Source organism: Haliotis rubra, unplaced genomic scaffold (assembly GCF_003918875.1).
Source record: "Haliotis rubra isolate DU_JTF1 unplaced genomic scaffold, ASM391887v1 Scf156, whole genome shotgun sequence".
Classification (NCBI taxonomy): Eukaryota; Metazoa; Mollusca; class Gastropoda; order Lepetellida; family Haliotidae; genus Haliotis; species Haliotis rubra.
In genome coordinates, this window is record NW_025765514.1 from 926,896 (window position 1) to 944,157 (window position 17,262).

Here is a 17,262-nt window from a genome sequence, read left to right on the forward strand (position 1 = left end):
TCACAACGAACACCCCGATTGTATGTCACCACGAACACCCCTGATTGTATGTCACCACGAACACCCCTGATTGTATGTCACCACGAACACCCCTGATTGTATGTCACCACGAACACCCCTGATTGTATGTCACCACGAACACCCCTGATTGTATGTCACCACGAACACCCCTGATTGTATGTCACCACGAACACCCCTGATTGTATGTCACCACGAACACTCCTGATTGTATGTCACCACGAACACCCCTAATTGTAGGTCACCACGAACACCCCTGATTGTATGTCACCACGAACACCCCTGATTGTATGTCACCACGAACACCCCTGATTGTATGTCACCACGAACACCCCTGATTGTATGTCACCACGAACACCCCTGATTGTATGTCACCACGAACACCCTGATTGTATGTCACCACGAACACCCTGATTGTATGTCACCACGAACACCCCTGATTGTATGTCACCACGAACACTCCTGATTGTATGTCACCACGAACACCCCCTGATTGTATGTCACCACGAACATCCCTGATTGTATGTCACCACGAACGCCCTCATTGTATGTCACCACGAACACCCTGATTGTATGTCACCACGAACATCCCTGATTGTATGTCACCACGAACACCCCCTGATTGTATGTCACCACGAACACCCCTGAGTGTATGTTACCACGAACACCCCTGATTGTATGTCACCACGAACACCCCTGATTGTATGTCACCACGAACACTCTAATTGTATGTCACCACGAACATCCCTGATTGTATGTCACCACGAACATCCCTGATTGTATGTCACCACGAACACCCCTGATTGTATGTCACCACGAACACCCTGATTGTATGTCACCACGAACACCCTGAGTGTATGTCACCACGAACACCCCCTGAGTGTATGTCACCACGAACGCCCCTGATTGTATGTCACCACGAACGCCCCTGATTGTATGTCACCACGAACACCCCTGATTGTATGTCACCACGAACACCCCTGATTGTAGGTCACCACGAACACCCCTGATTGTAGGTCACCACGAACACCCCTGGTTGTATGTCACCACGAACACCCCTGATTGTATGTCACCACGAACACCCCTAATTATATGTCACCACGAACACCCCTGATTGTATGTCACCACGAACATCCCCTGATTGTATGTCACCACGAACACCCCTGATTGTATGTCACCACGAACACCCCTGATTGTATGTCACCACGAACACCCCTGATTGTATGTCACCACGAACACCCCTGATTGTATGTCACCACGAACACCCCTGATTGTATGTCACCACGAACACCCCCTGATTGAGTGTCACAACGAACGCCCCTGAGTGTATGTCACCACGAACACCCCTGATTGTATGTCACCACGAACACCCCTGATTGTATGTCACCACGAACACCCCTGATTGTATGTCACCACGAACACCCCTGATTGTATGTCACCACGAACACCCCTGATTGTATGTCACCACGAACACCCCTGATTGTATGTCACCACGAACACCCCTGATTGTATGTCACCACGAACACCCCTGACGGCATGTTACTTTGAACAACACAGACGCTTTTTCACCTTGAACACCCCAGATACGCATTGCAACTAGCTACATTTATAGGAAATTCAGTGATATTGTATCTGTGACTTTAGTTCAGCTAATAAGGTTCAATCCTTTCGCAGTGACATCAATAGCGATGTGTCACTGGTGTGTGTATTGGAGCACAGGGGCGTGTCACGCTTAGTAACGAAAAGTGTCATCACTTGAATGTCAAGGCCGTCTATGGCCGACAAGTATGATTGCCGATGGTTTTGGATAAAGTGCCTGCTTACTGTCGAGGAAATGATTTGTAGATGTTGAAATAAGTTTTTAGACCCGTGGAATGCCGCTGCCGGTCGAATCTAGCCCTACATAGGTGCTGTCAGCGTGGCTGGAATTAATAAACGAATTTAAAAGGTGAGTTTTCGCTGTCTTGGGTGATCCATGATTTTGGCTTGGAATTGCGGAGGTAGCTGTTTTCGTTGAATCGTGTCGTATAACTTTTGAAATAATGATCCGATTGTGACCATTTATAGCTCATTTTGTAGGGAAATCATCTCCGTAGGCCTCGACGGGGCCTTAAAAATATTTTACGTGGTGAAATCTAACTTTGATTGAGGAGGGGGTGGTTCCGTCGTTACATCCCTTTCCTTTTATTTAGTACTAGGGAAGGGTCTATGTACCTATATGTCTTTCTAACACTGTTTCTAAGCGTGACACGCCCCTGTATATTGGAGAGGGTCGTGGTTGTCTTTGGAAACAATAGTAAAAACCATTCTGTGATAAAAAACAAACAACAACAACTAGATAAATAAATATATGTTATTAATGGATTATTGATGTGACAAATAATACTAACACTTATTGTCGATACTACAAAATACATTTATTGTGGATTTGTTTGTTTCTGCAGACACTGTAGCAGATGTGTGATCGAATGAACTTCCTTGGCCCCGTTCAATATAACGGTATCTGGTCCCTCTCCGAGTGACGGCAAATACTGCTGATTGCATTGTAAGTCTGCAATGAGCCTCGGGGGTATTATCAGCTCTGTGGCTGTGCTGCACTAGAGGTCTGTTATAATGGTGCCCCGGGGATATTTGTGCCTGTAGCATTCAACAGAACAACTCAATATACATTTAGAAACAGAACCAAGACGCCTGGAGGCTGGGCTGGGTGTTTTATCGTCACTGTTGATGTTTTAACATCATATATTGATGCCTTGGTATTGATTTCAGTTTATGTAGATTCTTTTCTATCGTTATTTTTTATGAGCTCATCTTATATAATTTTGCAAATGTATTTGAGATGAAATGACGTTAAGTTTTGTATTGATATTATCTAATATCTATTTTCATCATAACATTTTACTTTTGACATTTAATTAAATATTTTATTTTTTATATTTTTTTTATTATTTATAAAATCAGACAAGTGTATTTGGTTACATAAACTGAAAGTCGTCTATGTTTAATTCGGAATGTAACATTTTCCGCTAGAACACAATGATGGGGTGGAGCCATGTATGATGACAGAGGTTCACTTAATGGCGCCTCGCGTGTCACAGTGAGTGAGTTTAGTTTTACGCCGCACTTAGCAATATTCCAGCTATATGGCGGCGGTCTGTAAATAATCAAGTATGGCCCCGACAATCAAGTGATCAACATCATGAGCATCAATCTACGCAATTGGGAACCGATGACGTGTCAACCAAGTCAGCGAGCCTGACCACCCGATCCCGTTAGTCGCCTCTTACGACAAGCATGATTTATTGAAGATCAATTCTAAACCGGATCTTTACGGGTCTCGTGTGTAGCAACGCAATATACTGCACATCATACCTACTTATTGAACGATTTTGAAAACACAACAAAACATTATGCTTGATTAGTTTTCTTTAATAACAATCTTTAATCATGATAATAGATCTCGTCTGAGTGTTACATCGTCAAAATGTTTGTTTTCGATCAGCGTATCGCAATACGTATCATTACGTCTAACCGGTAAACCGGTTATATTGAGTGTGGCCAGTTGTCGGCACATCATACCAAAGGTGTAATCTAACGAAGGTCTCACTGGTGTGGCCATTGTCGGCACCAAAGGTGACGAAGGTCTCACTGTGACAGGTGGGGCCATCTTGATCACCACAGATGTGACTGACCAACTGATGGACAGAGGGAAGTAACAGGACACTAGGGCTGCGCAATATAACCGGTTTACCGGTATTTACCGGTTCAGACGTGAACGATACGCTGCGATACGCTGATCGAAAACCGGTATTTTGACTTGCATTCGGAAAACTTCGTAACACTCGGAAATCTTCGGATATTTCATTGTTTCGTTTGTGCCAAATATTATTCACATTTATATTTTATCATGATTAAAAGTTGTTATTAAAGCTTAATCAAGCATAGTGACTTTGTTGTGTTTTTGCTCTATAAATCAAAGCATTAACTCGATTATAAGTAGTTTTTGTTTAGAAATACTTCATGCAATATATTGCAATACATATCGCAATACATGCTTTCGCATCGCAATATATCGCAATATGAAAATTCTCTGCAAAACCCACCCTTACAGGACAATAGGTGTAACATCGTGGACTGTAATTAACACAGCTACACATAGACGCCCTGTGGCTGGACATGTCACATAATAATAATTAAACTGGGCTCAAGGTTACGGTTACATCAGGGCGGAGTGAGTGAATACATAATGCTTAACGCAGAACATATCGCGGCTATTGGTACAGCGTATTTGGAGCGTATATCCAGTTTTCGTGGTTTCACGAATTCGTGTTTTCTTATTATTAGTCGAAGTCGTTCTGGGTGTATAACCACACGGATACGTTGTTATGCTCGAAATAATGATTGTTTTGTGGGTTTTCATGCTTCACTTTCGGATTCTTATGCTGTAAGACGGATAATTCGGAAACATCGCATATGTGTACGCCCCTTTCCCAATCGGTAGGGGCAGTAGGGTAGCCTAGTGGTTAAAGCGTCCGCTAATCACGCCGAAGACCCGGGTTTGATTCCCACATAGGTACAATTAGTGAAGCCCATTTCTGGTGTCCCCAGCTGTGATATTGCTGGAATATTGCTAAAAGCGGCGTAACACCATACTCACTCACTCCAGTCGGTAGGTGAATATGGAACTGGAATAGATTGCACTAATGGTACGGCGCGACAGAGAAGCCTTTACTTTATAGTCGCCATACTAGGTAGGTGTGAAACCACATTTATATCCTCAACTACCAGCTAGGATACACCAGAGATATAATAGATTATCTATTATATGGTCTCTGGGCACACCGACATCATTAGTTGATGAAGGCTTGATTCCCCGTCACCCGAGACCATGTAAAATGTACCGTCACAATGACTACCTTTTACGGGCACTTCCTTGACTTCCCTTCCTTGACAAAGTGCTCGCGATATCACGCCCCTGTTGAATCACTAAATTATTGTCGGAAATAGAAAAAACTGTATTTTCACATTTATCCCTACAATTGATGTAGTTCATAGGTGAAAGTGTGAAATATCTGTTAAACAAAGTTCGGTCTAACTAAAGTCTCAGTGGTAGGGAGATAGGAAACGTAAAGAAAGGACTTTACTGAGGAGAGATTAGTGCAGAAAAGAGCAATGAGGTTTTTTTCTAAGCCCAAAGCGACTTATTTGGAACAGACCATGGCTTTATGCAAATTAGTGTTCGATGATATTGTATTACAAAGGACACTTTTTAAATGCCCAATTTGAAATTAGACGTAGCTTCATTATATACGATAACTGACGTAAAAATTAATAACTTTCATGCTGAAACTATTAAGGATGTAGCTACCATGGAGTCACTGTCACTATAAAAAGAAACAGGTAGGAGGGGCCGTCTCAAAAGCAAAACCTGGACGGGTGTCGCAGACGATGGTTGTGGTCGGGGTGGGGATAGAGATATCAGCTAAGATTAGATAATCCTTTAGGGGAATTATACTGGGGAGGTACACGGCATGTCATAACAATTTACAAGTAATATCCAGTCCTGTCGATCTTCGGGTGGTCATGCCACCTGTATATTTTGAGACATTTAAGACGATGCGTTTCTTTGGTTATCGGGTATCATACTCTTCTACATATCTCAACATAAACTTTATAAAAGAAAGACATGTAAGATGTTAATCATAAGATGAGACATAGTCAACACACATGAAAGAGCACAAAATATCTTTGAGATGACCCCTTGTGCCTGAAGGCAGCACATGCATTTCATGCCAGTTGAGTCGACAGTCCGTCGTCATACTTGGCTGAGCGACCTAATTGCCATCTATAGTCTGATCTATTGTTTTCAGCAGCTATTCGTATTTTTTCTAAGTTTTGCCCGATTTTACCAGTAAACATGCTTTTCTGGATATCCTATTATGCATCCCACTGAATGCCAAGTTAGGCCGAAGTGGGTCATTTCGACATATGCTATTTGCAGTTGTGTAAATTGTAAGGATACAGAGTAACAGCCTAAAAACAGTTTTTTTCTATTTCCGACAGTACTATAGTGGGTTTAAATTCCTCATGTTGTGGTAGTTGATTGAAGGGTTAAATATAGAGGTCTACAGGTCATATAGACTCTTCATGTCACCTCATACCCCTGCGATGGTTGATGGGACGGTGGGGTAGCCTAGTGGTTAAAGCGTTCGCTCGTTACTGAATACCCGGGTTCGGTTCCCCACATGGGTACAAACCTGGGAGGAGCATTTCTGGTGCCCCACGCCGTGATATTGCCGGAATACTGCTAAAAGCGGCGTAAAATCATACTCGCTCAGTCACTCACTCGATGTTTGATTCAAGTATTTGCAGGTGATGAATGTAGATATTTGCTTTTGGTGACAGCTCCCTGCAACGGTGGTTTTGAGCCATCCTGGCAGCTGTGATGTCGCTGTGATGTAGCTGTGTTGTAGCTGTGATGTTCTGTGATGTAGCTGTGTTGTAGCTGTGATGTAGCTGTGATGTAGCTGTGTTGTAGCTGTTGCTGTGATGCTGCTGTGATGTAGCTGTGATGTAGCTGTGATGTAGCTGTGATGTGATGTTGCTGTGATGTAGCTGTGATGTCGCTGTGATGTTGCTGTGATGCTGTGATGTAGCTGTGATGTTGCTGTGATGTTGCTGTGATGTAGCTGTGATGTAGCTGTGATGTTGCTGTGATGTTGCTGTGATGTTGCTGTGATGTCGCTGTGGTGTAGCTGTGATGTTGCTGTGATGTAGCTGTGATAGGACGCAGAATACACAATGGCCTGAAAAAGAGTGCGCTTCAGTCCTGTGCGTGATATCCTGTCCAATACAACAAATATAGGAGGAAAACGTTTCTGGAAGCTCTTGGTAGTGTAACATTGAGTATGGGTTCGTATCGTGGTTCCATCCGTGCTGACAATACGATTAATAAATTTGATGAACTTATGAATGTGCGTGGCCATATGAGATCTTCCAGTGCAAACGACTTCGTTGGTCTATTTAGATGCCTTCAATGGTACTCTTCTGTTGCGTTCAGTGGTGCCGAGTCTTCAATGCTTTACTTTCCTCATATGGAACAGGAAACCAGTAATTATAGGTATCAATAGATCCACATCCAGTGAACCTCTTCCTTTTGGCATCCGGCGAACCTGTGCCATCTTTTGATGGGAGTCATTTACAGATACCTCATCCAAGTAACTATGGACAGTGATAGGTACTTGGATGACAGGGGACGTGAAGATCCTTGTTGTTCAGGTTGATTATGATGCAAATTTGCAATGTTTTTCTTTTGGGAAACAGTAAGACTGGTATCTGCGGCCTCCATGTGCGGATGACTCCCTTGTCAAGAAGGCTTGACCTTTGCGTGATGGAATCTGCATCCTATAGATTTTCACCATGCTTGGCCTTGAAACTCGAGCAGCCAGGCGTCGTCCAGTTTGCGTCGCAATTTTTTCGACTGGATCATTGTAGGTGTTGAATATCGTTAGTGATAAAATTTATCCATGAGCCAGTCAACGTCGAAATAATTTGGAGAGATGTTTTACTTTTGATCAGTCTGGCGAGGCCTATATACCCCGTTCATCTCGTTGTGTAACGGGTTGCTTGTTCTGGAGGACTAGTGGCTATAAAGATGTCTCCTTGAAGGCTGGGGTTGCATGGCATTCATCAATCCACTGATGAAGACTTGTGTTGATGTAACATGCTTTCAACATTAGGCAGGTATTTTGGACTTATTGGCTGACGACCCTCAATTTCAATAAGAGTTAGAAATGTTAATCCACGCCATGGAAGGCTTATCATACTTATCCAATGATATTTTATTACAATAACTGCATCAGGAATGGTTAGTGTAACATATTTTAATTTGAGTAAAACAAAAACAAAATTGAAACTGAAATGTGGTAACAACGTACATGCAATATGCGAAGAATACACAATATCTGAATATCAACAATACTGGAAAGTATGGTCACCATGAATACGTCACCAATCTGATTGTAACACAGTTCTCAAAATATGATTGTTGAGGTTGTATGAGGTGAGGTGAGGTGAAATTGGGTTTAACGTCGTACTTGAGAATATTTCGCTCATATGACGGCGTTCATGCGTGTGTGTGTGTATGTGCGGCTGCTTGTACTAGCCCAGACTGAAGCTGGTTTAATAGTGCTAGCCCACTGAGATACCATGCCGCAGTGAAGCAGGAATACCCCACTCAGACACATTATACTGACTCCGAGCCGACCAGTCCTTGTTGTACCCATTAATGCCGAGCGCCAGGCGGGGACCAACAAGTACCATATTTTAACGTCTTTTGGTTTGACGCGGTCGGGGATCGAACCCGCGACCTTCCGCTCTCCGGGCGGACTCTCTAACCACTACACCACGGAGGCAGTCTGAGGTTGTATGAACCACCACTGGCGACTTCATCAGTGCCTAATGTAGCCAACCTGAAAAACATCTGCCAGTCTCCTCCTCGTACTGGCAGTCGACAGTGGAATCCTCAACATCGGAATCCTCTGCCGTTTGTCATGAAGTGCATGCGTCTTGAACTGAACAGAAGGATCTCCAGCTCGAACTTGGCGTCTAAAAAATTCATATTGGGTCTTGCCGGCCATGGCAATGTTTCGATGGCGCTATTCTGCAAATGGGCCATCGAGAACGGTCAGGTCTACTGTTGCTCTCTATGAATATCAGACGACTGGGATGGGGGCAATTATCAAAAGGTGGTACTTCCTGTTGATAACGTTCACTACTGAGTGTACAGAGTACTGTAATGAGATCCAGCTTGCAGTCATCTATGGCCCAACACCAGAGGTTTCAGCTCCATGGATAATCACCTGGCTAGCAATTCTCGAAACGTTCGTAGCCTTACGAACTTCTTAAGCCCATTCTTAACACATTGGCTACGATCAAAGTTAAGAATTCTTAGGGCTACGAACGTTTCGAGAATAAGGGCCCTGGTGATATGCCTCGTTACGACGTCTCCATTCGCCACTACGGCCGTCGGTGACGTGCAGGACATATCAGTATTCAACAGACCAATGAACCCTATGCCATGTCCCCAAGATGCGGTTCTTAGTACTGTCGTCTTTTATGGCTGCTCAGAGAACTGTAGTTCACTCAGCGCAGTTATGAATTTTACACGCCAATGTGCCTGCCGCAGCATGTGAACTTGTGACCCGTAGCACTGAAATCTTGTCACGTGCTTTACAAGTGTGCATTCCTGATGAAAGGTATGACCTGATTGGACTAAAATTGTAAACATTGTCTCTGGATTCAGGATGTACGTAATTAAGGCTCATGTGTACATATATATGGCTGAAATACTGCCGATGTGACGTTAAATTATAACTCACTCACTCACTCATGTGTATAACGTATTGTTTACATCTGGACATAAAGGAAAAATGATTTTGTTACGCCTTGCACATGAGCAGTTGCATTTGTCCGAAGTATAAGGTTATCCTCACAACTATTAGATCTGTTGATAATTTTTCTAAAACCCATTAATTTAATGTACAAATGAGACGTTATTTATGGCTATAATGTAATAGCCATAGGGTAATTATAAGTATCGTAACTTGTAAACTTATCATGGAGTCCGAGTTTAAACCCTTTATCAGTATTTCAGTTATATCCCGGTGTGTCAGCTTAACGTCGGAGGATAGCTCCAAACCCTGACAAATGGGTATGGTGCTGAGAAACCTAGAAGCATAATGGTGCTTTGTCTGGAGTGCCAGTCGGACTCATATCTGCACATAGAGGTGTATTAGACTGGGCGACCCGCTTATACCCGCTTTATATAAAGTACCAAGTTAAGCTGGATTGCCTATGTCGAACTGTTTGGTCAAACCTGGAATCAAGAACATGGTGCTGACACGGACAGTCTTGGATTTCGGACCTACGATCAGTATACCATGGCTTTGACAAGGAATGCAATTCTACAGTGCAAACCGTGGCGCTACTGACGACTGCACCACCCAAGCCCTCTTCAACGACTGGTAGCTATAGATTGTATAATTTCACTGCTCAACTTAAACCACGTGAAAAATTGTATACCTTGGAGTCAGAGAGCTAACCACCTTCAAAGAAACACAAAATGCAGTTTTATAACGAAATATAACTCTTTATTACAAATTCATATATCTATATATAATGATAAATGGACAATTTCAATATGGAATATCATAAACAATATTTGATATCTGGCTATTTCAGTAACCAATGTTGGCTGCAGAGCCACACAGAATGCTAACACACAAACATCCCGGCTGGCTAGTCCTGTAGCACTTACAGTGGGCCGCGGCAGCAGCAGCAGAGCTGACACTGTCTCCACCTACACTCACTGACTGACTTACTGACGCTTTGAGCCAGATATGCGGAATGAGTATAATGTACATACAAATGGCGGCCATTGCGGTCAGCATCAACTGAGTAGAACTAGATGTATCAACAATAGTAAGGGTAACATCGTTGGCATTATAGGTGAAGACATTTTCTTATAAGATCCTTGGAAGGCATGTTGGTCAAACAAATAGTGTATGGATGTCAGCACCTTTTTGTGGTACAGTGCAACTGGCCAAGCCCATGGGTTTGGACCTAAAACATTGTGCTGTGTACACATAAGGAGGTCCATACCCATATAATCTGCGCAACTATCAGTTGAAACGGCACAGCAATAAAAAAATGTTCCAGAAATATTCAGAAAATGTACAATTTCAAGTAAAAGTTCTTGCACAGCTAACAGCAACTGCTCTGCTGAAAGATGCTGTTCCCTCATGTGCTGAGATAATATTTGTTCCGAATATAAACTAAGATTTTCATAAAGAATATTTTCACATAAAACAGTCTGTTTGGGAGAGCATGAGTTCATATTTTAAAGATGGCAGAATGAATGAGAAAAAGAATTTTATGGATGTATTTGACAGTAACCATGTCCACCTTATCTGTTACATGACTACCTGTATGAAGCAGAAAAATCATGAAGTGTGTAGACAGAAACAATATAGCAACAGCAGCCTGATATGTTAAATATACAACTGCAGGGAAGAGGCTACTGCCAGGCAACACACTTCACGGAAAATACCAACATGATTCTTCCACACTCGTTTTCTTTACCAGCATGTTTCAGTTTAAGGATATTTTCAGAAAATCTGGCATCATAATTTAAGACAGATGAATGGGCAACTCTACAATCAGTCTCAATGAGGGGCCATCCATATTCCATCAAGTCCTCATTGAGAATATAAGTATCCTCAACAAGGGATCGCATACATATCACCCATGCCCTTACTGAGGATATTCTGTAACAAAGCAAGTATCCACAGTTTGGGATGAACTAAAATGCATCTCTGCTCTCATTGAGGATTCTTAATGTGGACCTGAATATCCTATACATATTGAAGCCTGGTCCTGTGGTCAGCTACTATCAGTATCAATATGACACTTGCATCTTGCATCACAACCTTCACGGGTTACATAACTAGGACTATCAAAACATTCCAAGGGGAGTAACTCTCAGCCTCAAACCCACCTGTGGAAGCCACAATGCTTGACAAAGGTGTGATCTAGGTGAGTACACAAATAATAAATGCAATCTTACATGATTTACATCCAATCGTCAGTCAGGAGCCCACTCCACTACTTTTCTTGGAAAAAACAAAAACGATTATGCCTGGAAAACCAACTTATCTGAAAATCTTGCACAAAATACTTGAAGATATGATATAAAGTAAATACACACCCTTTAAGAAACAGTGAACGTCATAAAGTGGCAACACTTCCATTCAGGTAGTAACATCCACAGTAAGTTTGACCCCTACAGTCCATCTGCATTGTGTAAAGTGAAACCTTGTTAATCCAGGCAATACTGTCACCTTTGAAATGATCCAGATGAACACATTTCTGGATGTACAACTTACAGGTATGGACTAATGTCATTTGTACATATGAAGATGTTCTCAAATGCAAATGTCTTATACTTAGGGTTTCCAGATAAACAGGGTTTGGCTGTACCTACTTCAGCTATGCTTCTTCTGGCAATAAAGGTGGGAACAAACAAGCAGGACTTCTTTACTAGTTCTTGGATTATCCAAAATGACTGAGAATCATGACGACAAAAGAAGTGGTGGAAGTACTGAAATGCCATGTTTCCATATCAACACTGATGAACACAGAGACGACACAAAATGATACAGCTCGACTTCAGATCTACATTATATAAAAGTAACAAGGACTGTAGAAATATAACACTGAATATGAATGAGCACTTTCCATGTTGACTAAAGACTAACATTTGTAAGTAAATAGGGCATTTAAGTGTCGAGTTCCAGCTGTTGAATGTAGAAACCATTAACATAATGACACCTAAACGGTCAACAACAGTAACGAGAATGGAAGTACCTGAAAATTTCAAACAGAAGTATTATTTTAGACAAAGAAACATATTTACAATTTTATTTTTTTTAGACCATGTATGTACTTTATAACACATACAGTGTCCTTTGCCTGACCATAGAGATCAAATCCGTATCAACAGCACTTCACGGTCTTGTATACAATTTGGTGAAGTATTGATGGTCTGTACGCACCAATACATACATATCAACTACGTTTTACACATGTCGAAAAAGTAAACATGATATAAACAGTAAGTTTGTCCATGGTCTAAAGTTCATGTCGGTAATATAAATACACATATGAAACATTTCATCAGAAAATTTGTCAAGTTTACAGTTAGTCCATGACACTGGGCTGAAAGAGATGACTGGATCCTGTTATCAACAAGCTACTGTTTTGGAGAAGTTTAATTTAATTCAATGCTAAAATGGTCAATTTTGGATAAATATCTAAAGCTGGACTTGTTTCAAATTTCTGTGCAATACATTAATGTGTTGGGAGTAAAAAACACTACCCAGAAGCAAGCAATTCTTTCTTGTCCCTCTCAGATGAGTACAGATAGTATTTGTGTGTAAAGGTACAGTTGTTCTGGAATATAATTCCTTTAGATTCAATAATATTATGAAAAAACATACAAACATGACATGAACATAACAAATGTATAAGATGGGCCATACAGCTGGGAGAATATCAAGGGAAATGTGTATATATAGCATTTACAAATGTAAGTGTAAAGTTGAATTAGTAATTAAACCTGCATATCCCAAAATCTCAGTAAATAAAAGTATTATCACAAGTTTTGATTTATTGTACATTGCATCTCATGATGCACCTACAAGCTACTGGCCTTGCTATTTCTGCTGCAAGTAACTACAAGCTCAAATGTGGTTAATTTCAACATCAGACACCATCATCTATGTGAGTTACAAAAGTACTAGTAATTCTTTGATTATTAAAATACTTACATTCACATATATTACTGGTCTTGGTTTACAACTGTCATATTTGTAAAATAAATATTGTGCAGCTAACAAGTTGTTGGAAGACTTGAATTCAAGCATGGGGAACTGACTCCATGGACATTGAAACACCCACTGAATGTTGGCATTTAGATAAATCTCACACTATACTGACAACCTGTCACAAATCTGTAGGCTTTAATAAACATGTGAGCTAGCACGGTTTTACTCAGCTTATAGCAATATTCCTGCAAAATCATGACTGGGGACATGAGAAAAAAGTCTTCACACATCATACCCATCTGTGGAGATTTGAACCCAGGTCTTTGGCATGACAAGTGAACGTTTTACCCACCATGCTAACCAAACGTCCCTGTCATAGAGGATAGATGACTAAACATGATACCCACAGCAGTAAACACATGCATAGAAGAGGTGAAGATCATTATTTTTAAAACTGAAATCTATGTGCAGTGTTACATAAAAATATGTTTATAGTGTCCCTAACCAATAACAAGGGCACAGGAAGCTTCCCAGGTTTTTAGTCCTCAAACTTACATTACCCAAGATCAGAGTTTTCTATCAGTAACTACATATGACCCCACATGTATATTTGTTGCTTTTATACTGCACATGAAAAGATTTTATCAGCTTACCGTGCAAAACCTCATTCCAATATCCTATTTGAGAAATCTAATCAGATAAGTTATTTTTAAATATCTACCATTATCTAGCGCCTAAAGCTTCTATTCTGCAACAAATAATATTAATAAATACAAACTCCAACCTGAGAAAATCTCATGAAATGCAAATATCAATTAGTTTTAAGTTCCGGTGTCAAAGCTTAAGGATATACATATTGCACTAGACTAAACGTTCTACACATAAAACATATTAGATATGTAAGGGCGACAGGCACATGCATAGTTAGGATATCATGGTATACATTAGCAAGTTCACATCGGCACACGTTATTATGGTACACAGACATAAATAAACTACTGGGTTAATATCTTGCATAATCACTACATCAGAACAAACTATACACATCTAGTACAATTATTCTGTGCTGATAATATGCTTTAGATATTGAAAGAAAGTCAACTCCTGAAAAGAAATAACAACAGAACTTGCCATCAGACTATCAATATTCTTATGTCAGTAGAGATAGTGAATGACCAATGATGGCCCAGAGGCTCAAATGTAGGAACCTATCACAATGTTTCTCTTCTGTTCTAACTGACCTCTGAAGGCAAGTTCATTTGAAACTGACATTAACAACAGGAATTATTATGAATTATTCATCACAATGCATATGCATTATATCAGACTATGCATCAGTCCCTTTGTGGGGATATTAGGAATTTACTTAATAACAATAAACTAGTCCTGCTTTTCTAGAACTTTTCAAACTCAAAATCACAAGGCACTCAATAGAGAATATCATAGAATTATTTACTCCACCTAATCTCATTTCCAAGGAAGAACTTGTGTAATAAATATTCTTTACTATAAAACAAAAATATCACATCATATGATTATGAAGCCTTCAGTAGCTGAATACCTTCCTTCACAAATACAGAGAATAAAAACAGTTTCCCCAACACTGTGTAATCTTTCATTGATAATAATGTGCTGTTTTAATTCACTGCCGACGACTATTGTAGTCACTTCACCAGAACGACTGCATGTAAAGATACGACTGGCACTTCCCTCTGGCGGGCAAAGGAACAAGGGGAGGTAATTTAGGCATCCGATAACCTCAGATATGAACACAGCTTTTAGAGATACACTGTTCAAACTTTAAAACACCCTCATCTTTCTGCTCTGCAGACAACTTATTGAACAAGATTTACATCTGTCTTTGACGACATATAATTTCTGTAGCAAACTAATATGCTATATTCCAACTCCCTTCTCATAAAGGGTACCTACCATGTAACCATACACAAATTCAATGGCAACAGTGATACTGGAACTGTGTTTCCTGAACAGTAGCAACTGGCTATCACCGAGACAGGGAATCAGAAAAAAGTGCCATTAGCATCAAAACTGCAATCATATATTGCACATTCAGCATATTTCATGTTGAAAAGATTTTCTCTGCACTGTGCCCATGAGGTTAATGCCTTCTGCTGTTTACTCTAAGGGATCTATATCAGTTTGGGAAAGCGTAGTGTGACCACAGGTGTCAGTGTGTTTACAACATGTACTGAAAGGCCTCAACCAGCCCTCAAAACACATTCACTTTCACTTCAGAATTACTGCTGAGAGAAAATCTCCTTAACAATCCATGAACTGCATATACCCTGTATTACTATGCTAACATGTTGCAACCATAACATCAATACCTTCCTAGTCTCACTGCAACCTTGTAAGAGGTGTTTGATCAAACGGCCTGTGAACATGACATACTCAACAACTACAATGGTAAATGTGGAGAGAAATGAATGAGGACTGAATACGACATCAATCAAGTTGACGGGGATGTTTCTTTAACTTTTGACAAGAGGGCATAGAAAATTGTTGACTTGAAATAGTGTTTATATAACTCATTTTTTTAAGGACCAAAAAAGTCATCTCTAGTTAAATGTGTTGCCCTTGCAAATGTTGAACAGTATGTGTAACTTCTTCAGCTACTTCAACAAATGGTAGTTCCACCACTCTTGTCACATGTGGCGCCCAAATGAGCAATGCATATTATGAAAAAAGAAAAATAACTTTTAAATTTGGGCCATAAAATTATTCCTTCAAACATTATGACAACAGACAATTGCCCAATACAAAAAAATGACACAGGAAAGTATATATATTCCCCCGGTGTTCACAGAAATATGCAAGATTACTTCATATGCATGCATATTAATTAAAATACTGCAAATCTGAAATATTGCTATAAATGGAATGAATATCTACAATGCTCCTGAATATGAATAAACAACGATGACAACTCTGACCTTCTTGCAAACAACACAATGACTGACTTCTGTTATAAGGGGAGATAACTGGTGACAATGCTGCTAGCTCACAATACTTGAGATTGAAATCTCCACTTCTTAGTTTTGAAATAAAAATGGCTACGCAATGCCAATGTTTTCCTTTAATGCTTTGTGACTCAAGTTGCCATCAGTCTTACTATGGCCCCCGCTAGACAACCGAGGGGGTATCATGTGATTTTGAGCAATCAGCTCTGGAGAGTAACGATCAAGCGAGCCTGCATACGGCATAGTGTATGCTATGGCATGAGTCCACGATGAGGTAGGGTTACTGGGAGAGCACAGGTCTTGAGGCACACTACGGTGATTGTCCAAGGGGGGTTGGTGTTGGAAAGCAGGGCCATGGGTGAGACTGAGCTGAGTGTCTAGGTCGAAATGTTCACTATGCCAGCTATATGGACGACCGCCTGTCGGCACCGATATCATGGTGGAAGCTGTGCTGGGGTAGCTGGTTGACCAGCGCCGCGAGTCGGTGTCGTGGGATATCCTAGAGTGGCGCGAATCGGTGGACCTCAGCGTCGATGTGTCGTACGACCCGCAGGAACCACTACCGCTGTTGGTGTGCATGAGGGTCTGGTCGTTACATAATGCTGTGATCAGAGGAAGGGACAGGGCATGGGACTGGCCGCAGATTTCTGCCAGTTCCGGATGAAGGGTTTCACGATGGTTCTTTACAGATATCTGTATGTTGTTCTTTGGTTTCGTTGGATCCTCATCCCCTGAGTCCTAAAAAGTATTACATTTTAGTATTATTTCAGCTGTCCACGTTACCAAAAATTCAGGTAAATGTTCAATCTAATAATCATAGTCATTCATGAAAGAGGGGGTTAAAGTGATCCAGGGCTCGATTTAAGGGATGTTAACCT

At 40.9% G+C, this 17,262-nt stretch overlaps 1 protein-coding gene across 1 annotated transcript in view; it reads right to left on the reverse strand.

Annotated features, from left to right (window-relative positions):
* Positions 1–10,147: 10,147 nt before the first annotated feature.
* Positions 10,148–17,262, reverse strand: part of LOC124270947 — a 29,020-nt gene continuing 21,905 nt past the window's right edge. Inside the window, 1 exon segment of the mRNA XM_046706011.1 lies at positions 10,148–17,122. Within this exon segment, the coding sequence (XP_046561967.1) occupies positions 16,478–17,122 (645 nt within the window). The 3' untranslated portion in view covers positions 10,148–16,477.